The sequence below is a fragment of the Mugil cephalus genome, chromosome 15 (genome assembly GCF_022458985.1).
Source record: "Mugil cephalus isolate CIBA_MC_2020 chromosome 15, CIBA_Mcephalus_1.1, whole genome shotgun sequence".
NCBI classification, from domain to species: domain Eukaryota; kingdom Metazoa; phylum Chordata; class Actinopteri; order Mugiliformes; family Mugilidae; genus Mugil; species Mugil cephalus.
In genome coordinates this window covers 5,942,586-5,963,049 of record NC_061784.1, presented here as the reverse complement: position 1 = coordinate 5,963,049, position 20,464 = coordinate 5,942,586, and the positions used below count along the sequence as shown (strand labels likewise).

The 20,464-nt window shown below is 42.9% G+C and overlaps 2 protein-coding genes across 2 annotated transcripts; both read left to right on the top strand.

Moving 5' to 3' along the window:
* Nucleotides 1–324: 324 nt before the first annotated feature.
* On the top strand, nt 325–3,320 carry c15h11orf54 (chromosome 15 C11orf54 homolog). The gene is made up of 8 exons (XM_047606833.1): nt 325–478; nt 571–669; nt 895–968; nt 1,056–1,157; nt 1,981–2,157; nt 2,388–2,537; nt 2,623–2,739; nt 2,835–3,320. The coding sequence occupies exons 1-8, from the start codon at nt 412–414 to the stop codon at nt 3,006–3,008; spliced, it is 960 nt and encodes a 319-aa protein (XP_047462789.1). The 5' UTR covers nt 325–411; the 3' UTR covers nt 3,009–3,320.
* A 764-nt stretch (nt 3,321–4,084) lies between these two features.
* On the top strand, nt 4,085–19,755 carry akap10 (A kinase (PRKA) anchor protein 10). The gene is made up of 15 exons (XM_047607915.1): nt 4,085–4,321; nt 7,782–7,829; nt 8,453–8,638; nt 12,274–12,765; nt 13,585–13,683; nt 13,864–13,948; nt 14,094–14,217; nt 14,443–14,579; nt 15,517–15,661; nt 16,061–16,228; nt 16,442–16,551; nt 16,641–16,723; nt 18,264–18,316; nt 18,415–18,507; nt 18,593–19,755. The coding sequence occupies exons 1-15, from the start codon at nt 4,300–4,302 to the stop codon at nt 18,596–18,598; spliced, it is 1,851 nt and encodes a 616-aa protein (XP_047463871.1). The 5' UTR covers nt 4,085–4,299; the 3' UTR covers nt 18,599–19,755.
* Nucleotides 19,756–20,464: the final 709 nt, after the last annotated feature.

Sequence of the window (20,464 nt, the reverse complement as noted above, 5' to 3'; positions counted from 1 at the left end):
TATATATATATAACAATACATAAAATACAGTCCAGTGGGATGAAAAAAAAGTGAGAGTGAACAGATGTGCAGTATTGTCAATGACAGCTGTATCAAGTTGTCCTGCGATGCATAATATTACTTTGGTCAGTTTTTCTTTTTTAACACACATATTTTTCTGTGATAATTTTTCTATTACAGTGGTATTGTATATATTTTTAAAAGAAATCGTGGTAGCCCACTACGGACAGTACAGTAAAACTGTATTAATGTGAACGTAAACCTGCTCCGAAGAAGGAAGGCTTCCAGTGAGAGTAACTATCTTGTAATCCTCTAACCTTCGGTTGTACTTTAACCATAAAGACATCCGTTTTAATCGACTTTTCCTGTAGCTTTGACAGTCTTTCAGCACGGTCAGCCCCAGCTGGAGTTATGGCAGATATCAGCAAAACTGAGAAGGTTCAGCTGGATGCTCCAGATCTAGAAGAACTGCGTGGTGGTGAGAAGCTTTAGCTTAGATGTAGGAAAACAGTGGTTCGGCCATGTGTATAAAACAGCATTCACAGTGATATTATTGCTGATCGGTTGCAGTATTACAGGCTGGACTGGAAACGAACTTCGCCGAAGTTAAAGTGAGCGTTGTGGAGTGTCCAGATCTCACCAAAGAACCCTTCCAGTTTCCTGTTAAAGGTAACAGACTCTCAAGTAGACACCTCATGCGCATTTCTATGCCATGCTTTCCATGTGTAACATGGAAAGTGGGAATGCATGTCATGCATGCATAAACGCTTGTTTATGCACAATGTATTTTTTGCATTTGAGTGACCACAACTGACCACAAAATTTAAAGCTGGTGTTGCAGCCTTGCATCCTTGTCATCTTTCTCTTAACGCCGCCTCTGTCCTCCTGCTGTAGGCTTGTGTGGAAATCCTCGCATCACTGATGTCGGTGGTGTACCATACTTGGTCCCTTTGGCTCAAAAGCACAAGGTATTTTGCAATTAAAAAAATTGCATAGAGTTATTGTGCAACCACCTGTAGTAAAAGGGTTTATTATACTGTTGTTCCTTCTCCTAGGAGTACAACATGAACACTATATCGAAGGAGCTGGAGCTGCCGGGAGCTTTTCTCCTCGGTGCAGCCGCTGCCCCCTGCAGAATTGTTGGAATGAATGCAGAGGTGAATGGCTTGGGAGCACAGCAAAAAGACTGGTCTGCAGCTACACAAACGATAATTCACTCGCCACTGTTTACATTAGATTACACAACAGGTTGTGTGCACATGCAGTCACTGCTGGTTTAGAGGGGTGAACAGCTGCAAATCATCAAAACTAGACTTTAATTTTAATTTCACCTGCATGCCATATGAGAGATTGTTCCCTCTTACCTTTTCCTCACCTTTCTGCGAGTGTCTCTGCATGTTTTTAATGCGTGGTCTTGGCTCCACCAACCTGCCCTGAGTTCCTTTCTTACAGTTATCCATTCCTACCTAACTGTTGCATAATTCTCCAGTGTGCTTATAATCCTCCATGCATATATTATATCAGCCTATTCAGCCGTACTATGAATAGGCTGATATATATATATCCAAGATTATATAATCTTGAATGAATAGGTATAGTTTTCTGCCTCTGTGCACATTACTGTCTCATAACAGTAACTTTGTGAGCACACTATATACCCACCATGTTGATCTATAATGAATTATTTGAATTCTGGTGTTATCAATCATCTTTTACCAACCTCATTACCTAGTATCATATGGTCGCATTTGGATCATGTATCACATATCCCTCTCTGGGGGTTCAGTGTATGTAGCTCTAGACGTTGTTCGAATAAATCCCAGACTATGATCTGAAATAGATACGAGAAAAAAAAGCACCTTCTCGTCTCTGTAGCAGCTCAGTAGTAAATCTCTTGATGACCCTGAATGTAAATTATTGTAAGCTTCAAGAGCGGTTTCGCAGTTCAGGACATGATTGAATAAATAATCTCGTCCACAGCTGATGCCCCTGGTTCTGACCGAGGCGGGGGGGCGGCCTGCAGTGAACAGCAGCTACTTCTCCTCCATCAATCCAGCCGATGACCAGTGTCTGCTAGAGAAATACAGCGACAAATTCTCAGACTGCAACTTTGGACTTCTAGGCAATCTCTACGCTTGTGAAGGGAAGCCCGGAAAGGTAAATTAATCTCACCTGATCGAGCCAGATCCGGATGTTTTTGTCTCAGCAAACTCATTTTGGAAAATAATCAACTTAAATGCAGTTATCAGCAGGTTAAATATATATTACTGATTTTTCCGTGTGTGAACTTCAGCCCCATCACATGTGATCTCCTGACAGTTAAAAGAATAAACATTAACAAAAGCGCAGTGACGAAGCGTTTCCTCTTCATCTGCGCGCCGCTTTAGGTCATAGAGGTCAGAGCAAAGAAGAGAACAGGAAGCCACAGTCTGGTGACGGCCTTGAGGACCACCCTGGAAGCTCACTACCCCGACAAAAGCCTGGCTCTGGGAGGCACATTCATCATCCAGAAAGGGAAAGCTAAAATCCACATTATGGTAAACACTCATCATGACACAAAGCACATCACTGGAAGCAATCAAAGCATCAATTTCCTTCCTATTTTTCATCTCATCAATACAGCCAAGAGAGTTCTCAGCCTGCCCCCTCAACACGAACGACGACGTCAACAACTGGTTGAAGCACTTTGAGGTCAGCGCTCCGCTCATCTGCCAGTCAGTGCTTGTGTCCAGAGACCCTGTAAGTAAATCGCAAGATATGCAGGACCACCCTATCTGCTGTCGTTTTCCAAAGCAGGCTTCTTTATGACTCCCACGCGGTTGCTGTGTTTCCAGGGCTTGGACCTGCGCGTGGAGCACACACATTGCTTCAGCCACCACGGAGAAGGCGGCCACTACTACATAGACACTACCCCCGACAGCGTTGAGTACCTGGGCTACTTCATGCCGGCAGAGTTTGTCTATCGCATCGACAGGCCCAAACAGACCCACAATGTCGGGCGAGACTGAAACTTTTAATATAAGCGCATAGTTTCTCATTTAAACCAAACAGGCAGTATGTGATATAAGTCTGAATTAGTATGCTTCATTTGAAATCACAACTCACATTTCCTATGCACAGAATAATTACTGAAGAAGAAATGAGTGTCGATGAAGAGAAAGGTAAAAAGTATAGTGTATTTTGAACCTTGAACCACTTAAGTGCCTGCCAATTTAACTGTTATAAAATAAAATGTGCTACACAACTCAGATCAGACTCTTGCAGTAATGTCTATGAGCTGCTTGAATAAACAGACCTCTATGGTCCACCCACCCTCTCAAGTGTTTTCACCTATTCACCTGATTAATCCTCTCAAAGATCATTTTCTCAGATGCACATAGATACACTGAGTATTTGGTACAGGCTGCAAATAAACAACTATTCACCATTATTCTGGTATGGTTTTAAAGCTAAACTAAATTTGGTTTGGCTTTGGTTGGATGCTGGATATAGATTATTTCATGTGGCTACAACTACACTGTTGGAACAAGGTAGGACTTTTGAGCCACTCACAAACCAAGAAAGTCCCACTTCCAAGAATCTCATCTGGCACATTTATCCGTCTTTAGTTCCACTAAAACTTAGTTTTAATATCCATTCTCTCACGTCATAGTGATGGAGAGCAAGTTCAAAACTGATGATAAGCTCTTAAGTTAAGAAACTGAGCCAAATTTGATCCACAGAGCAACCTAAAACGTTTTCTATATGTACATGCAGCTGCCCGTATGCTTGGCAGGTCATATTTGACACATAATGATGTCACTTTCGTTTCCAGAGACTTTTGGAATTTACTCATGTGCTGAAAAAAAAAATTAAAAATCTTTTGTTGTTTTAAAACAGCTGTTCTTGAGGATATGATGAAGCCATGTCTCCATAAAAACGCGTTTGTACCTTTTACACATTTTAGCTCGCAAACGGGTCAAATTTGACCCTAGTACAATATAAGGGTTAAATAAACAGTCGATCCTTACGTTGCTCGTGTACAAACAGCGCCCTCTCCTGACCAGAGTCGGTAACGCGCCATTTCCCACAATGCTGCTGCCGCAGCAGTCCGGAAGTAAGACGTTTATTGACAATATGGCCGCCAAGCTGGGTCTGGATTTGGGGAAAATTGAGATTTGACAGCACACACCGGGACAGCGATATCAGCCCATTTCCACCTCAGGAGGCTACGGAACAGATGCATTTGAATGAAGGGACCCGCGTATCCACGGGACGGTGTCAGTGAGCTGAGGAAACGTCCAGAGTGTGAACCCCGTCATGTCGTTTTTCAAGAGGAAAGGTGAGGAAGAGGCTCCCTCTGAAGTCTGCTACGTCAACGGTAGCAAGCAGCAGGTAGTCAGGGAGGGAGGAGAGAGGTCCTCGATAGGATGTAACTAATGGCGACCGAAATTGCGGTCAATTAGGTGGGGACGTGGCGGTGTGTGGGGGAATGCGTGTCCCTGCCTCCGCCGTTCACTGCAGTACCATGGTTAGCTTAGCGCTGGCCTCGAGCCTCCCTGCCTCCCTAACCTAATGTTGGCCGGGGCGGCATTCAATCTGTCACACAGGGACTGTGTGCGATACAACCAGTTGGCCAAGTACACGACTAGCTTCGTGTTTGCACAAAGCAGTGCTGCTGCGAGATTAAAGGAGCATTATCAACCGCAGTAGCTAACACCTGAGACAATTGTTGGAAGGTGCTACGGCAGCTAGGTGGCTTAAACGAGACATGTTCATGCAGCCCTGAGGAGCAGGAAATGACAAAAAACAGCTATTTGCATCTGAGCCAGGCTTGTTAGTAGTACGAAAGAAAATGTGCATAATAAAGACCGTCCTCTTATTAATATCAGTGGGGTATGAAAAGGGACAGTGCGTTAGCTAACGTTGGTAAAATCCCCCAGCATCATCCATCATCCACCATCCACCTGTCATCAGGACCTGTCTTTGAGCAGTGTTAGTTGTGACACCAGGTGTTCTTTCACACTGTAGCCTGCCTTCACTTTTTGTGGTCGTTGTTAAGTCTGTGTTTATACTGACAGGTGCCTCTTATATTTTATTCACAACCCTTCAGGGACCCTTCTCAGTAACCGCTGAGCATCAGCCAACCATCTCAACAGCAGAGGTGGCAAAAGTATTCACATTTGGTACCTGAGTAAAAGTACTGATTCAACTCCTTTACTCAAGTAAAAGTAAAAAAACAGGCTCTGATAAGTAAAAATATATATATGTTTTTGCTATTGATGAAAGAATACACAACAACAAAACAAAATCCATTGATAACCTTTCAAAATGAACAAAGTCTGACAGAACGATCTAGATTGAACTGATCATTTTTAACAGCTTTGGTTTCAACAGCTCTTTTCTTGAACACCAGAAGCGCTGGATTCTAGGCAATGAACAGTTCTCTTAAATAAGGCCATGGATGGGGAAGGTCTTGCTTTTTCCAAATCTTCTGAAGCGTCGCCATCGGCAACACACCCTGGTTCACTTCCTTCCTCCACGCTGCTGCTAGTTCTCTCTCTAACTCTCAACTCGCGGTGCACCTTTCCACAGCTAACTGTCTCTCTCCTTCTTCTTCTTTTCACCTTCCGTCTTCTTCTTCTTGGAATTTCACTCTCTAGTCCGATGCCGTGGTCATGTCCGATCACGACACGTCTTTTTCGTCCGTGGAGGTTAAAAAAGTAACGAGCCTGTTTTTACAATGTAAGGAGTAGAAAGTACAGACATGTGTGTACAAATGTAGGCAGTAAAAGTAAAAAGCCGACAGAAAAAGAAATGCCCACTGAAAGTACGCCTGAAAAATCTGCTTAAGTACAGTAATGAAGTATTTGTATTTCGTTTCTTCCCACCTCTGCTCAACAGTGGCCAGAAATATCTGCTAAATTAAACATTACAATCTGTCATGTTGTTAAGCTGTGTGTAAATTTAAGCTAGGTGTAGCTTTTACATTGGCAGTTGAGAAAAACGAGTACATCATGCAAGTGAATTTACAAGAGGCGTTTACGCTCAGTCAAGTGACCTGCAACAACACAGACACAAGCAGATAGCTTGTTTTGATAGAATAGTAATTTGACAGATCGGGGAGGCTGTGATTGTGAAGTGGACCGACCAAACGCGGCTCATGTTTCCTCAGTGAAATGACCACAGAAGCTCGCTAGTCTAACCAGGCATTCAGTTGTTCTTCATAAAGAGCGACATTGGTGGTTTTTCCCTGGTGCAGTCAAACAGCTGACACAGCAGGTCCAAAAATGAGGAAATATTAAAAGTGTTCTCTGAAGCATGATGGAGCTCAGGACCGGCAGGAAGTGATTGCGCCATTTAATTACGGTGTTGATATTGTCTTTGGTTACTTGCGCTTATACGAGTCGTCTTTTTAACATTTTCACGCCGTATTTTGTCTGTTTTTGTTGTTATTATTAATTATGATTTGTCACAACCAGAGCACGCTCTTCACTCTAACGCGTGGGGAAAATTCTGCCATTTTTAGTTGGATACATCAAAGTTTGTTGCAGTTCAAACTTTAAGAAATATGTCACGTCCGCAGGCAGACAGTGTCTCTGTGCCAGCCGACGTCGACTCTTGGCTGACACAAACAGCTGCGTCTAAAATGTCTTCGAGGAAAAAAAAAACACGTTCTCTACCATTTTCCCAATCCTCTCAGTCCATTTGTGCTTGAAATTGATACTTGGCTCAACTGAACTGTCTAATCTCTAGATATGACTATTGAGTCACTGTGATGTGTGGTTGCCGCTATGTCGGCCGCTGTGCACTCAATCCACGGCAGAGTACGTATTTCATTTTTTTATGTGACAGTTAGCCACAGAGCTTAGAAGTGACTTCAAAGTGTTGAATTATTTTGCATAAGGTCACATCCTTTTAGCTCCACCGCTGAGTCCTCATGCTGCGTCTGTGTGTGTCTTGCAGACAATCATTAAGACTAAGAGGGCTTTATGTGTAAGCTGGCTGACATGAAAACCAGAGCTGATAGACCAAGGTCGTTCATTATGAAAGCTCTTTGAAAACGCTCTTTCTATGAATGTGTCCGTACTTTTTATTAAACCAGGTAGAAGTACTCATTTGTGGGTGTACGTTATAACCGAGGTCCAATATGAGTAGTACTTAATAATCAATAACAGTTCTACCAATGACTTTCAACATTTGCACATCAAATGTTTGTGTTGTGTCAGTGCCGTCTCTGCAGCGGTGTAGATTCTTGAGAAAAAACCTGTTCATAAAGGAATCTAAAATGTTTAGATGTAGTATCACCCACCCACATTTAGATGCAAGAACCTTATTTACAGTATGGTTGGGTATCACGACTGTTTTCTTGAATTCTATGATTAATTATAATTATAGAGTCGTTGAGAGGTATAGATGTAGCACTTGTAGATGCTGCTATGAATGTAGGTAGGTACTTAAATGCAAGTGAATGTGGGTAAAATGTGCCAGAGCTCCTCTACAAATAGGAAAAATGACCACAGTATTGGTATTATTTCTGTCACATATCACAACCCAGCTTCCACATTTAACAGAAGCCGAGACGTAAATGTTACTGTGCAACATCTAGTGTAGTTTTCCAGACTATGTCATAATGTAACTAGATATTGTTTTGCAGTCTTTCCATTACACCACACAGACCCTTTACCTCACCCCTCAGTGGATCCCTCATTGTGTTTGTCTCGCTGGTCTCGCCCAGTCCTGTATTCAAAATGTTGTATGTGTCTCCAGTTACAACTTTGCTCTCATCTTTCTCCCCGCAGCCAAAAGCAAAGAACCGGAGAAAGTGACGGATGCTAAAGCCAATAGAGGTGAGTTCACTCCAGACGCTGGAGGTTTTAGCAGATATTGTGGTCTCAAGATTCAAGATCTTGCACAATACAAGTCGTGCTGTGCTGTCTCCATGACTGCTACTAGCTACAGTAGCTAGACAGTAGCTGCCTATCTAGGTCACTTAAATTGCGTAATTCCGTTTATGAGTTGTTGTTTTTTTTATTACATATAGTTTACCTTTTTTAGTAAAGTTCATATCAAGAGTTACCTTATTGTCGTCACCGGTTTGCCCTCATTCATTTACTTTCTTTGCTTGACTGGTACGACTGTAAAAATGTGTTAAATTGATTTCTATTGGGTCTTTTATGAAAGTGATTGAGATAACTGTTGACCTATGTTAACTCTTATTTGGTTTAATCACTGCTGGTTAAGTCATGTGAGGGACCTCTGGTTATCAAGGAAACACACGGCGCACACAGTCAAACACTGAGCAGTCTGTCTTCTCAAATATCCTCCATGCCCTGAGGCCTCCGCACACCATCTAAAAAGGCTTTTTATATGAGTCACCCTGATGTCACACACTCAGGCCTCACAGAACTTTGATACCATTGTGCCCTTGTTGTTGTTTTTTTTTTCCAATTTTCCTGTCCTGCACCCACAGCTCCAGTCAGCCCTCACTCTCCGTCACTAGCACTGAGGAACCACCATGCCATCCAGGAGGCTGCGGGTCCCAGCCACGTGGCCATCAACGCCATCTCTGCTAACATGGACTCGTTCGCCCGCGGCCGCACCGCCATCCTCAAGAAACAGCCAAGCCACATGGAGGCTGCGCACTTTGGAGATCTTGGTACAGAGCCCGCCTTTATGCCTTTGTATTTAGTTTTTAGTTGAAGCTCCAGACGGACATGTGATCCTATGAATGTGAGCTACATAAGGAGTCAGAAAGACGAACTGGATAATTGTTTGAAAAGTCTGCGTTCAACTGAGTTCATTTCAGAGTGCGGCTTTGTTTTACCTCATAGGTTACTAAATATATGAGAACACACTTCTGGTTTAGGTTCATTTATTGCTGATCTTTCATGTGTATTGAGTAATTAGGAGTGACAGGGCAGGTGGAACCCTATTGACGAACAGGAATTTGACTACGATTTGAATAAACAAAAAATTTTCTTTTGCTGCTACAGATACACCCAGTGTATCTGGGTGTATCTGTAGCATGTATATATATTTATATATGTATATATTTATATGAACATACAATGCACATGCAGTTAGTGCAGGCTATGAAGGGAAAGAAGTTTACACATCAGACAGGACAGGAAGGTAAGACCACTGAGCAACACAAACCAGTGGCACAATGTCCACCACTAGAAAGAAGCATGTCCCAGTCCAAGGAGCTCATGTGATCATCTTTGTGGAGATCCAAAGATTTTGTCACTGACATCTTTATGAAATCTTTCAATATGGAATGGTGAGATTTTAAAGTAATTTAAAATCTCACCAACAGATGGAAAAACACCCATAGGAGCTGCACTGTTACCGTTGATCTGTTTACTAGTTTAATCTGCTTAATTTTGTCTGGATTATAACAACAAATAATCATTTAATTTTTTCCTGAGTTTATGGTGATCCTATTTTAGTTACAATCAAAACAAATTCTCACCTTTAAGAACCAGTACCACAGAATATTTCAGTTTTTGCTTAAAAAGACACCACAATAGTTGATTAATCATAAAAGAAAAACATAATCCTCTTCAAAGATTTATTGTTTATTTTAACCAACCAGTTGCAGTTAAAAAAAGATCACATTAGAAGAAATCAGTCAATTCAATAACTGAGGGAAAAAAATGTGTAGTATTACATCATGTTTGTATCATCTGCTAAATAATTAAAAAAAAAAAGAAAGTAGTTTGAAGAGTACCAGACTCATGAGGTTCCGTGTAACTTTAAGGGTGCAATTAGGATTCTGGTGCAGTAGCTACGTGCGTGGGTGTAACTCTTGCATCAGTGAAATAGCTTAAATGTCCCGCTGCCTTGAGCAAGTGGCAGCTCCCCTCTCTCCTTCATTAATCCTGTGTGAGGCGATCACATGGCTCATTCCATAGTCTGCCGCCGTGACGTCGGAGCCACAGAGCTGCTCATTCGGTCGGATGGTGAAGGAACCACTCCTCTAGTTTTTTCTCATCAGTGCTCTATAATTAGTTTGTTTGCATGATTGCTGGATGCCGTGACATGGGGCGGAGAGCGCGTCCTGCTGAGAAGTCCGGCCAACGTGTTTAAAGACAGGAATGAAAGGAACTGCACGAGCAAGTTAGAGAGCGAGACAGAAGCAGAAGGTGGAGGAACCTGTGCCACTGCCCAGACAACAAAATCTGAATGAAACTCATCCGGCGATGCAGATTCCTGGGCTGTGGTTTTAAAAGGAGACAAAGGAAGTGATAAAGGAATTTTTTTATAGGTAGGAAAGGTTTGTTTAATTGTTCAGCTTGTAATCAGACTGGGGTGGACTGACAGCAGGAGGCATAATGGGAACATGATTTCTATGGTCTGTTTTAATAGTAGTTGAAAAAGTGTAAAGCGTTGTAACAAACTTGGACCAGTTCTGAAGATATGCAAATGAACAGGAGCCTTTGATGTTGATTCAGACAGAAGTAAAAGTCGCACTAGTTGACTTCTAACAGCTTTGTGGATTGAGGTGGATAGAGCTGTGTGATCTGAAAGGGTCTGACAAGGGGGAGTGAAAAGCACACAACACTGGGTGACACCTCTTGAATGAAGCACCTTCTTGTTTTCAAAGAGACAACACAACACCACAAAACCTCAGCCCACGCTGCAGCCTATCTGCAGCCGATGTGGTCTGATTCAAAATCCAGGAAGTGTCAGAGCTGTAGTCGGTGGCCTGGCTCAGACCCTGCATTAACATCCGCCCTGGGGAATCCCATCGCAAGCGACGAAGCACGGGCCACGTTTGGAAGTGGTCCGGGACACATTTGACCACATTCTTCTGGTGGTGTGAACACGCAACACGTCCTGTCACGTCACAGACCTCCTACGCATCAGTTTTGCCTCATTCACTCAGAAAACACCATGAAATGATCACTTTAATAAATAAATCCCAACAGGAAACAACAAATGCTTTTAATTGTATAAGATGAGTACATCGTGTCATTAGAAGAAGTGGCCTATTATTGTTGTGGTTGTGTTGATGGAGCCTTAAGGAGCTGCGTGAAGTTACGTCAGTGTCTCTGTTTACCTGATTTACCAGAGATTATGGTGCTTATGGAAGCTTCCATGGTTTGAGTCATAATCTGAGCTTTGTGTAGGTGTCTAAAACAGCTAACGTCAGGGGAGATCAGGAGATAAATAAATAATAACTTGTGATCTCTTGTGTGTGCCCAAGTCATGACGCATATACAAAAAAACAGATGTTCGGCGGCAGAGCGCCATTAGAAACAGCAGCTGTTGCAATATTCTGCCGCGCATCAAATGGTGTTGATGTTTATTTGCGTACAGAGCACAAAACCGATGGTTGGGCATGTATGTAAGGGGCAGATGCATTTTAATGCCATGTGTGAGCATGAATAGATTGGATGGATGTTAATGCGAGATCCGAATGGGACCAGTGAGCAACTTCTACATTTATTTGGTTTCCTGGAACAGCGTATGTAGCGTGACAGAGGATGTCACCGATGTCTCTGTTTGAGAGACAGTGTAAAGTCCAATAATACAGCGTCTTTCCAGAGCTCGGTGTTCAGATGGTAGCGTTTGCAGTCCGGTGTGATTGGACTGTCAAAGGTTGCCGTGGATGCCATCGTGATTGCTGACCACTTCGTACGCGCCTGAGTGACAGAACGGACAGGACGCAGAGACGCTCCTGAGGCACGCCTGTGAAAAGTTTGTCTTGGTTAAATCGTGTGTGAAATTGCATAGTCTGCGGCCGCAGACGGAGCGCTGGAAATTCACGAGGCTTCAAAACAAATATCCAGGAGTTTAAATTCACCTCACGACGCTCCTGAGCCCCGGCGAAATGTCGAGCTTGAAATAAAGAAATAAATACGCTGCAATCCACCTTTTATCTTTCATTTCATGTTGCGGCTCCCATCAATATACTGCACAATTTATCTTCCTTCTGGTTCAAACGTTGAAGGCTGTAAATAAATAAGTGCAGTGCTCAGTCTGTTATTAAAGTTGAACGACTCAGTGTTTGTGTGCCAAAAGGCAGTGTAAATCTGAGTTTATAAACTATGTGAAACCCTGTTTTAAGGTTATACTTGCAATCTACACTCATCTTTCACCTTATTATTGATTTAATCAAAATGCAGCTTTGTGGAGCACCGCAGGGTTAATGCAACGCTGAAGAGTCTAGATGGTTTGTCTAGAATTATGTTGTATTATATTGTATTTTGAGAAGTTGTATTAAAGTCGAAAAATCTAATAGATATTTATGCTGAACGCTTATTTGGGTGTATTTCCACGTTTCAGGTCATTCCAGCGTGAACTACCACCCCCAGGAGACTCGCTCTCGACTGTCCAAGACGGTGGACCAGGTCCTCCGAGACAATGTGGCGATTCCACACTACACGCATTTCACGGAGCTACGGGGCGCCGACCACCTGCTCCAGTTCTGGTTGGAGGCCGAGAGCTTCCGCTCTGCCAGCTGGTCTCGCGTGCGAGCCCACAGCCTCAACTCCGTCAAACACAGCTCCCTGGCCGAGCCCGTCCCCGCCTCTCCAGATGGCTCGCAGCTCGCCCCGAACACGCCCGCCGCCCTCGCCCTCGCCCGGCACAGCAGCAGCAGTGAAGGCCCCGCTGCGCCGTCTGAGAGGAGGGACTCCTCCAGTTCAGAAGCGAGCCTGAGGTCCAGCACGCCTCGAGCGGAAACTCCCAGCCGGCAGGTATCCTCCAGGACAGGAACTCCAAGCAAGGGGCCGTCAAACACCACCCTGCAAGGCATCTCTGACACGCTCATGAAAAGTGAGTCACCAACTTCTCTCTATATAATCTTCCAGTTGTTTACATGTTATACATGCCCTGTGGACAAAACATCCTCACTTATTGAGGTTGTTACGAAATGACGAAGTATAATTACACGGTTGGTCACCACATTACCTTTTTGAATATACCTAAAAATTATAAAGTAGCTTTCCTGACTAACTTGATATAACTGGAACCAGACTGTTTCAGTTTTTGAAGAAGTCCACCTTTACTGATGTAGCCTCTAGCAGTAGTCTTTCTGTTCTGAAATAGCTTAACACCAAATTCACACAGTCTGTTTTCATTGACCCAGCTCCTAATATTCTCCGAATAGTGAGTGAAAATGTTTACACTCTTCTTCTCTTGCTGTTTTCTCACCAATGTCCTGAAATAATGGGTTCACCTAAAGTGACACAATAAGCCAAGCACTGGACGACTACAGCGATGTACCTACAGGCCCGTTAATATGTGAATCACACCCTGACCGTGTCTCTTCATTGACAGTCAGCGGTGGACAGAACCTCTGCTCAAAAGCTGCCACCGTGTTAAAGGCATCCTTAAGTCTCAGAGTAAATCTTTTCATGGCAAAAGTCTCTGATAATGACAATTTCACTCAATCAACTGAAACAGTAAAGTGATTGCAGTAACGAAGAAATATTCGTTAGCTTTAGTTTTACGTTTAGTTTTATGTGTTTGGGCTAAAAGGCGTCAGTAAGGGTTAGTGTAAAACTGGAAGACATGTTTCCACATATCCATCTTGTCGTGTCAGTAGATGATGAGCTGATGCCCCCTGTTGTTTTTTTATTTATTTTTTTTTAGGTATAGAGAAAGATGCTGTTAACATCTTCACCAAGTACATCTCTCCAGACGCTGTGAGGCCCATTCCCATCACAGAGCAGATCAGAAATGACATAGTTGGTAAGACAACCTTTACGCACATTTACCAAATAAATGTATTGTAATACTGGACACAACATAGTCCATATTCTGATAATCTGTGTTGTACATTTTTTTTTTAACCACTTGTTTGTAATTTAGTTTCTCAGTTTGGTTTATGATGTGGTTGCATGATGTCCTTTCTGTTTTCCCCGTGTGTAGCTAAGATCTGTGGAGAAGATGGCATGGTGGACCCAAACTGCTTCGTCATCGCACAGTCGGTAGTCTTCGGCATCTTGGAACAACAGTGAGTTTCTGTCCTAATAGTTGATGCTCACGCAGCCACGCTTCGACGTTCACGTTAAAGTGCAACTTGCGTCCTTTGTCGTTTTACCGCCTCGACATCCACGCCAGCGCCCGCATTCACCTCCCACATGCTCTTTGCTTTCCAGGCACTTTAGTGAATTCCTGCGGAGCCATCATTTCTGTAAATACCAGATTGAAGTGTTGACTAGTGGCTCTGTGTTCCTGGCTGACATCCTGTTCTGTGAGTCAGCTCTCTTCTACTTCTCAGAGGTACGTGGGCCCCGTGGTTCCTAAAACATCATTTATTTGTGGCAGCTCGTTACACATTTTCACACTTTTTCGTGCCTCCTCCTGACTTGTTGTTATGCACTCTCCAACAAACACAGCAAAACATGACCCGCTGATAAATATCAGCGTATACACAGATAAAGATATCGCAAAAATACACCGCGACTTTCCTGGGCGTTTATTTATTTTTTATCTCCGTCCTTGCAGTACATGGAAAAGGAAGAGGCGATGAATATACTGCAGTTCTGGTTGGCGGCAGACAACTTCCAGAACCAGCTAGCGGCTAAGAAGGGCCAGTATGACGGCCAGGAGGCTCAAAACGATGCCATGATCCTCTACGACAAGTACGTCCTCTCTCTTCACTGCTATTATGCTCCAGAACACTCAGGTATTTTTAGGCCTCCGAGTGTCAGCAGCTGTGGATGGATGCATTATTCTGTTCATCCGTCCCGTTCCTGTGAACGTGATATCTCTGCAACGCCCTGAGGGAATCTTTTTCAAATCTGGCTTAGGCGTTCCCTCAGGCTTAAGGATGAACTGATTAGAATTTCAAAGGTCAGAATTTTACACAAATGTCTGACAGGATACTAGGATGATGTGATGATGGTGTGGTATAGCACATTATGGTATTAATCAGTTGCTTCAGTACCACTAAGTGTAGAAAAACATGACAGTACTAATTACAGTTAATGGTCAATGGTCTAAACTCCTCACTAGACTTTTAGACCCTCGAGATGTCTTCAAGAAAACCTGACAAGTCCAGTTTCAGCTTTGTTTTAGATATAAATCTTCATTTTTATTTATGTTTATTGTCAGTGTCAGGCTGCAGATAGTTTGCTCCTGCATTATACATGTTGATTAAGGAGGCAGTCATAGTCTTTCTTAATTAATTCATGTAGTCCATTTACACCTTTCTTTGAAACAGTATTCATTGAACTCACAGTATGATTAACTATGCTCGTAGTGTATTTCATTTCGACAAGGTAAAGGTGTGGTCTTGCTTTCTCTTTTTTCTAATGTCAGGTTACATTTGTTGCATTTTTTGAACTCCATTTTGGCTCTTTTCATTAAAACATTACTTAGTAAATTCCTCCTTTCATGCACATACTTTCCAGGGTCAGAATACTCCTTCCTCCCTTTAGACAGGAAAATTACAACTCCAATTTAAGATGTAAAAATCTTAAGGTGCCGCCTGAATTTCATTGCTCTTTGAGTACCGATTCCTATCTATGATAGGTGCCTTTGCCTGAAGTCATCCTCTCTTTGCTCTGTCCCCCCCAGATATTTCTCACTCCAGGCCACCAACCCTCTGGGCTTCGGCGACTCCGTGCGGATGGAGATAGAGTCGAATATCTGCCGAGAGGGAGGCCCGCTCCCCGACTGCTTCACCACTCCTCTGAGACAGGCCTGGACAACCATGGAGAAGGTCGGACTCTCCGATAGCCACACACCAAGGACCATAATGTCCAATAGAAACCTAGGAATGTTCTGATGTAAACAGTAAAAGTGGGAAGCCTTCATTTGAATCGCATGCCCTTTAAAACATTTAATTAGATATTTTTGAAATCATCTGCTTGGATGTTTTTTTTTTTCTTTCTGGAATTTAACGGGAACCTCCCTAAAGGTTTTGTGTTGTAAGTCACTGACAAATTGTCCCATTACACCACTGACAAATGCTCCTTCCTTCCGTTAACGGCATGTAAGTTGTACACTGTTGTTAGCACATAAAGGCCAGACACAAACCTTTGTATCTTTTAGCCCAGAGATATATATCGGGGAGCTCATTATTTTCTAACAGAGTTGACCCTGTTTTGCATTTGTCCAGGTCTACATGCCAGGTTTCCTGTCTAGCAACCTTTACTACAAATACCTGAGTGACCTCATCAATTCGGTTCGGGCGGATGAGTTTGTGAATGTCAGCTCTCTGGGTCAGGGCGGGCCCGCAGACAGCGATCGCTCAAGTTCAAATGCCAGCGAGGGCTCTCAGACTCAGGTGACCTCCTCGCATTCACGCACACCTCCTGCCCCTGTGGGGATGTTCCTCTGTCTGCTGACATTTAGCCCTGTCCTGCCTCGTTACATGAATAATGAGAGATAATTCTATTAATGCCAAAGAGTCACCATCACTCCTGCCATTTAGTGAGTAATAAAAACCAACGACACTACATGTAATGCTGCTAAACATTCAGTTGTATCTCCACTACAGCAAGCAGCCAAAAGGGCAGCGATCAAAATCCTGAAGAACTTTGACGAGGCCATCACGGTGGACGTCGCCAGCCTGGATCCGGAGTCCTTGTACCAGCGGCCGTACGCCGGGTGAGTGACGCTGATGATGTTTGACCGTGGTGAGCGTCTGAGCTTTCTGTCAGTTTCCTTTACTGGCCGCCTCTTCTTTGTCTTCGCAGAAAGATGACGTTCGGGAAAGTGAATGAGCTCGGCCAGTTTATCAGGGAGGCCGAGCCGGAGCCGGATGTGAAGAAGTCCAAAGGTATGATGAGCCCTGTCACAATTATTACCAATCTCCGGGATGGACTTGTATAAAAACAGCTGGGTTAAACTAGAACAGCACTCGAAAGGAGAATCAGTCTCAAGGATAATATATAGTAACGCGACACGTTGACAACATAGCTACGACTTAGGGGGTTACGCTATCGAACGCATTCATAACTATGCACTGGTGTCTGTATTGTTCTGTAATTACGTCCCCAAAACACTAGGTGGCAACAATCTTAAGTTCTACTCTAAGTTTTAGTCTAGTTTCATTTAAATTCACTGCAGAATAGATCATACAGCAGATATATGAGTAGACGGAGGAAAACTTTCTGCGCTTGTCTGGCCGTGGAGTCCCGTGAACAAGGAAATGCGTTTCGCAGCTGTTATGGTTGGCATCACTGTGACACGTCGTCACATTTCTAGGGAAGTGCACGTCAGGTTACGGTGTATGGTCCAGAGCTATGCTGTTGCCATGCCATCAACGTGTTGCGATAATATCAGTTATGTTTCAGCATTTCTCTCCTGGTGCTTAATGTAAAATATCTTGACAACATTATTCTGATGAGATATGATACACGTTAAGGATGTAGTTGGAACAACACAACTATGGGCATATTTTGCAATCAGAACTATTCAAGTCTCAATCTTTTAATCACATTTCCCCATGATAACATATATTATTTATCTGATCATATTATTCTTTCCAAAGAATAGTGAAGATTTATCCAGTCTATCTGCATTAGGAAATGTGTTCATGATAATCTGCCATTAATGTAGATAATGTTGTGCTGATTCTAATTAGAACTGGAGCCTGTCTTGATTGTAAACCACACAAAGAGAAAGCCATTTGTCTAAAGTTGGTCAAAAATCAAAAAAAAAAAAAAAAAAAAAAACACATCTACAGATCCATCGTCAAACACGCTTCCCTAGAATTACACAGACATGCCCCAGAACTGGTCCATCCCAGCAGCTGGTTATTGCAGAAGCTTACTCATCAGTGTGTAACTGTAACTATGATAGAACCAGATAACACATGTTAACAGACAGTGGACCATGGCACATACTTGATAAATACAGTTGAAAAACAAGCATTTCAAGAAACGCTGCAAAAGAAACAACCCTGAGGCTCATACCTTTTCTCCAGCTCTCTCCCTCAGTCTGTCATATTTTTATCTCCTTCCTCCTTGCGGTGAAAAATATTTTCTCCAAGTCCATGAATATAAACCTCCCCATCTGCTTCTATTCTCCCCACAGCTCCTAGTCTTCTGAAATATTTAAGAACATTCCCCTTGGGAAGAAAAACAGCACTCTGTAGGTCTACAACATACAAAAATATTTTTTTATCGTGTCTCTTAGAGTGCTTTCTCTAGGACTGGAGATGAGCACCAGACACAAGTTGTTATTCACATATCAATAAACAGATTATTTTAATAAGAAATGAAATACTCGACATAATTTTGCAAAATCAGATTAGTTTGTAGCCGTGTTTATGAGGCTCTTTGTCTCAAGCAGCCTTTCCCTCTCCTCTCATTTAGGTTCTATGTTTTCTCAAGCCATGAAGAAATGGGTTCAAGGCAACTCAGACGAGGTGAGCGCCCCAAATGTTAAGTTATCACGAATGACTCCATAGCAGTGCTGTTACAGAAACAGAAGTAAGTGTTTGTGCTGTGACTCTAATGCTCCAAGGCCCAGGAGGAGATGGCATGGCAGATTGCCAAGATGATCGTCAACGATGTTGTCCACCAGTCAAACTATGACAGCCCCGGCAAGTCCACAAAGGTAAAAATCCATCCCAGTGTAGTCTTGTTCCTGTGAGGGATGGTTACTGATCTACAGTTAAACTCTGTCTTTTGTCTGTGTGCAGTTATGACCCCGCTGAGGAACCAAAGGTCTGTCTCCCTGCCCCGCAGACGCTGGCCCAGCCAGTGATGAACTGTACACAGGGTCTACACTGAGACAAACTGCATTACTCTGAGAACGAACAAGGCATTTTATCACCCAACCACCATGTGTCTGTCTGTCTGTATGTGTGTGTGTCCGCGCGAGTGTAACTGCAAGCTTGGGTGAGTGATTGTTCACGCATGGACTAATAGAAAACTTGAAGTACATCACTGTTCCAATCTTCCAACTCCATAACACTATAAAGGTACATGTGTAGTCGCCAAAAATGAAGCAAAGCTAAGTCATCAGGCTGAAGGAAGTCACTCCTGAGGGTGGAAGCCTTCACCACGATACCAGAAGAAAACAGCAGCATTTCAGTCAGGACTACCACTGCTTTTGTCTCTTATCTCGGACCTATGGAGGATGCGTCAAAGACTGAATTATGTTCACTCCCGCCCCCACCCCCCCACCCCTTGGCTTTTTATAACCATTCCTTGTTTTTACATAAAGTTTTCTCCTAAGGATCGACTACTTAAGGAGCGTTGTACAGTTTTTTTGCAGACGCTTCCCTCAGCCTGCCTAGAGTGGTCCTGTCAGCCGTTCACCGACGCTAGCTGCCTGACTATGGCCGTTCACGTACTGTAGAACATGTTGAAATGTGACAATGAAACAGAAGCAGAGCTGATTCAGCTCTTGGACTGGCTGACCTTCTGTATGAATATCCCGGCACCTTTACAGAGCGTAGAAGAAATACTCCCTAATGAACTCAAGTACTCCAGTCGTGTTGGAAAACTCTTGTCCTAAATGTTCTATATATATATACATATATATATATATATAGATATATAAATATTTAGATTTCTGGTTTATCCCATACATTAATGTTAGTCCTTTTTTATGGTGATCGCTGTTTTTTTTCTCCATACATCGCTAAGACAAACTCCAGCGATGACCGGACTGTTCAAACTGGAATATGTGCTCAGTGAATGAAACATTTTTTTAATGTCTTTTGAGCCTTACCAAGATGTGGAAAAGAACCAGAAAAGACTCTTGGTACTATGTACCACTAATGTTTTCTGACATGTATGTGTACTTAATCTATAATATATTTAAATTGTGTTTGATTTAAATACATATATTATGAAATGTTTTGTCCTCATTGTTTTTTTTATTCTTCGATATAGTTAAGCTAAACTGTTACATTATTGCGCTCCGCAGTCATTATGTAATTTTAATACAAAACAACGCATTATGTTTAACGGCAGATGAATTTTGATCATTCTCAGCAGTACTTATACGATTTGGTGAAGTTGGTCTCTAACAGCGGTAAGGTGGACTGTTATCACCTCCAACCAGGTGGGGGCAGTGTGCGTCGTTTTGCTGCTAAAGGGTAAAACTGAAAAAAACTTTGTCGACACAGTGTATAGTAGTTTTTCTATCACCGACGCTTCTCTGAATTGCCTCCCAGCAGGTCAACGGGTCCAGTCCAGGCAAGTCCTCAAACAGTAAAGTACAGTTCAACACAAAGGCTTCCGCCAGAACGGTATACAGCATTTATTATCTCGATTTCACGTTTGGTCTTTTCACCAGTTACCTCTCGTGTGAAGAGGCAATGAAAGCAAAATTATACCTGTAGAAATACGTACACGTTGTTCAAAGTTGTTGGGTTTTATTCATGGCTAGTCTCGCTGTATTATGTGTATTTTAATGAGATAAAATTAACTTTAAAGGCTAAGAGTTGGTAAATCTGCATGAGCTGAGCTGAGCTCATTTCCGTTCCCAGTCTGAGGCTACCTGCACGTGCAAAGGAAACGCCCACCTAAGAACACAAAACCTCCTCAACTCTTATTGGCTG

Bases quoted from the DNA above. Each gene is read 5' to 3' on its own strand.
- akap10 (XM_047607915.1), top strand. From the start codon at position 4,300: ATGTCGTTTTTCAAGAGGAAAG. The intron at 13,684-13,863 runs GTAAGACAACCT...CCCCGTGTGTAG, and splicing joins GATCAGAAATGACATAGTTG to CTAAGATCTGTGGAGAAGAT. The intron at 13,949-14,093 runs GTGAGTTTCTGT...TTTGCTTTCCAG, and splicing joins TTCGGCATCTTGGAACAACA to GCACTTTAGTGAATTCCTGC.
- c15h11orf54 (XM_047606833.1), top strand. From the start codon at position 412: ATGGCAGATATCAGCAAAACTGAGAAGGTTCAGCTGGATGCTCCAGAT. The intron at 1,158-1,980 runs GTGAATGGCTTG...TCTCGTCCACAG, and splicing joins TTGTTGGAATGAATGCAGAG to CTGATGCCCCTGGTTCTGAC. The intron at 2,740-2,834 runs GTAAGTAAATCG...CTGTGTTTCCAG, and splicing joins TGCTTGTGTCCAGAGACCCT to GGCTTGGACCTGCGCGTGGA.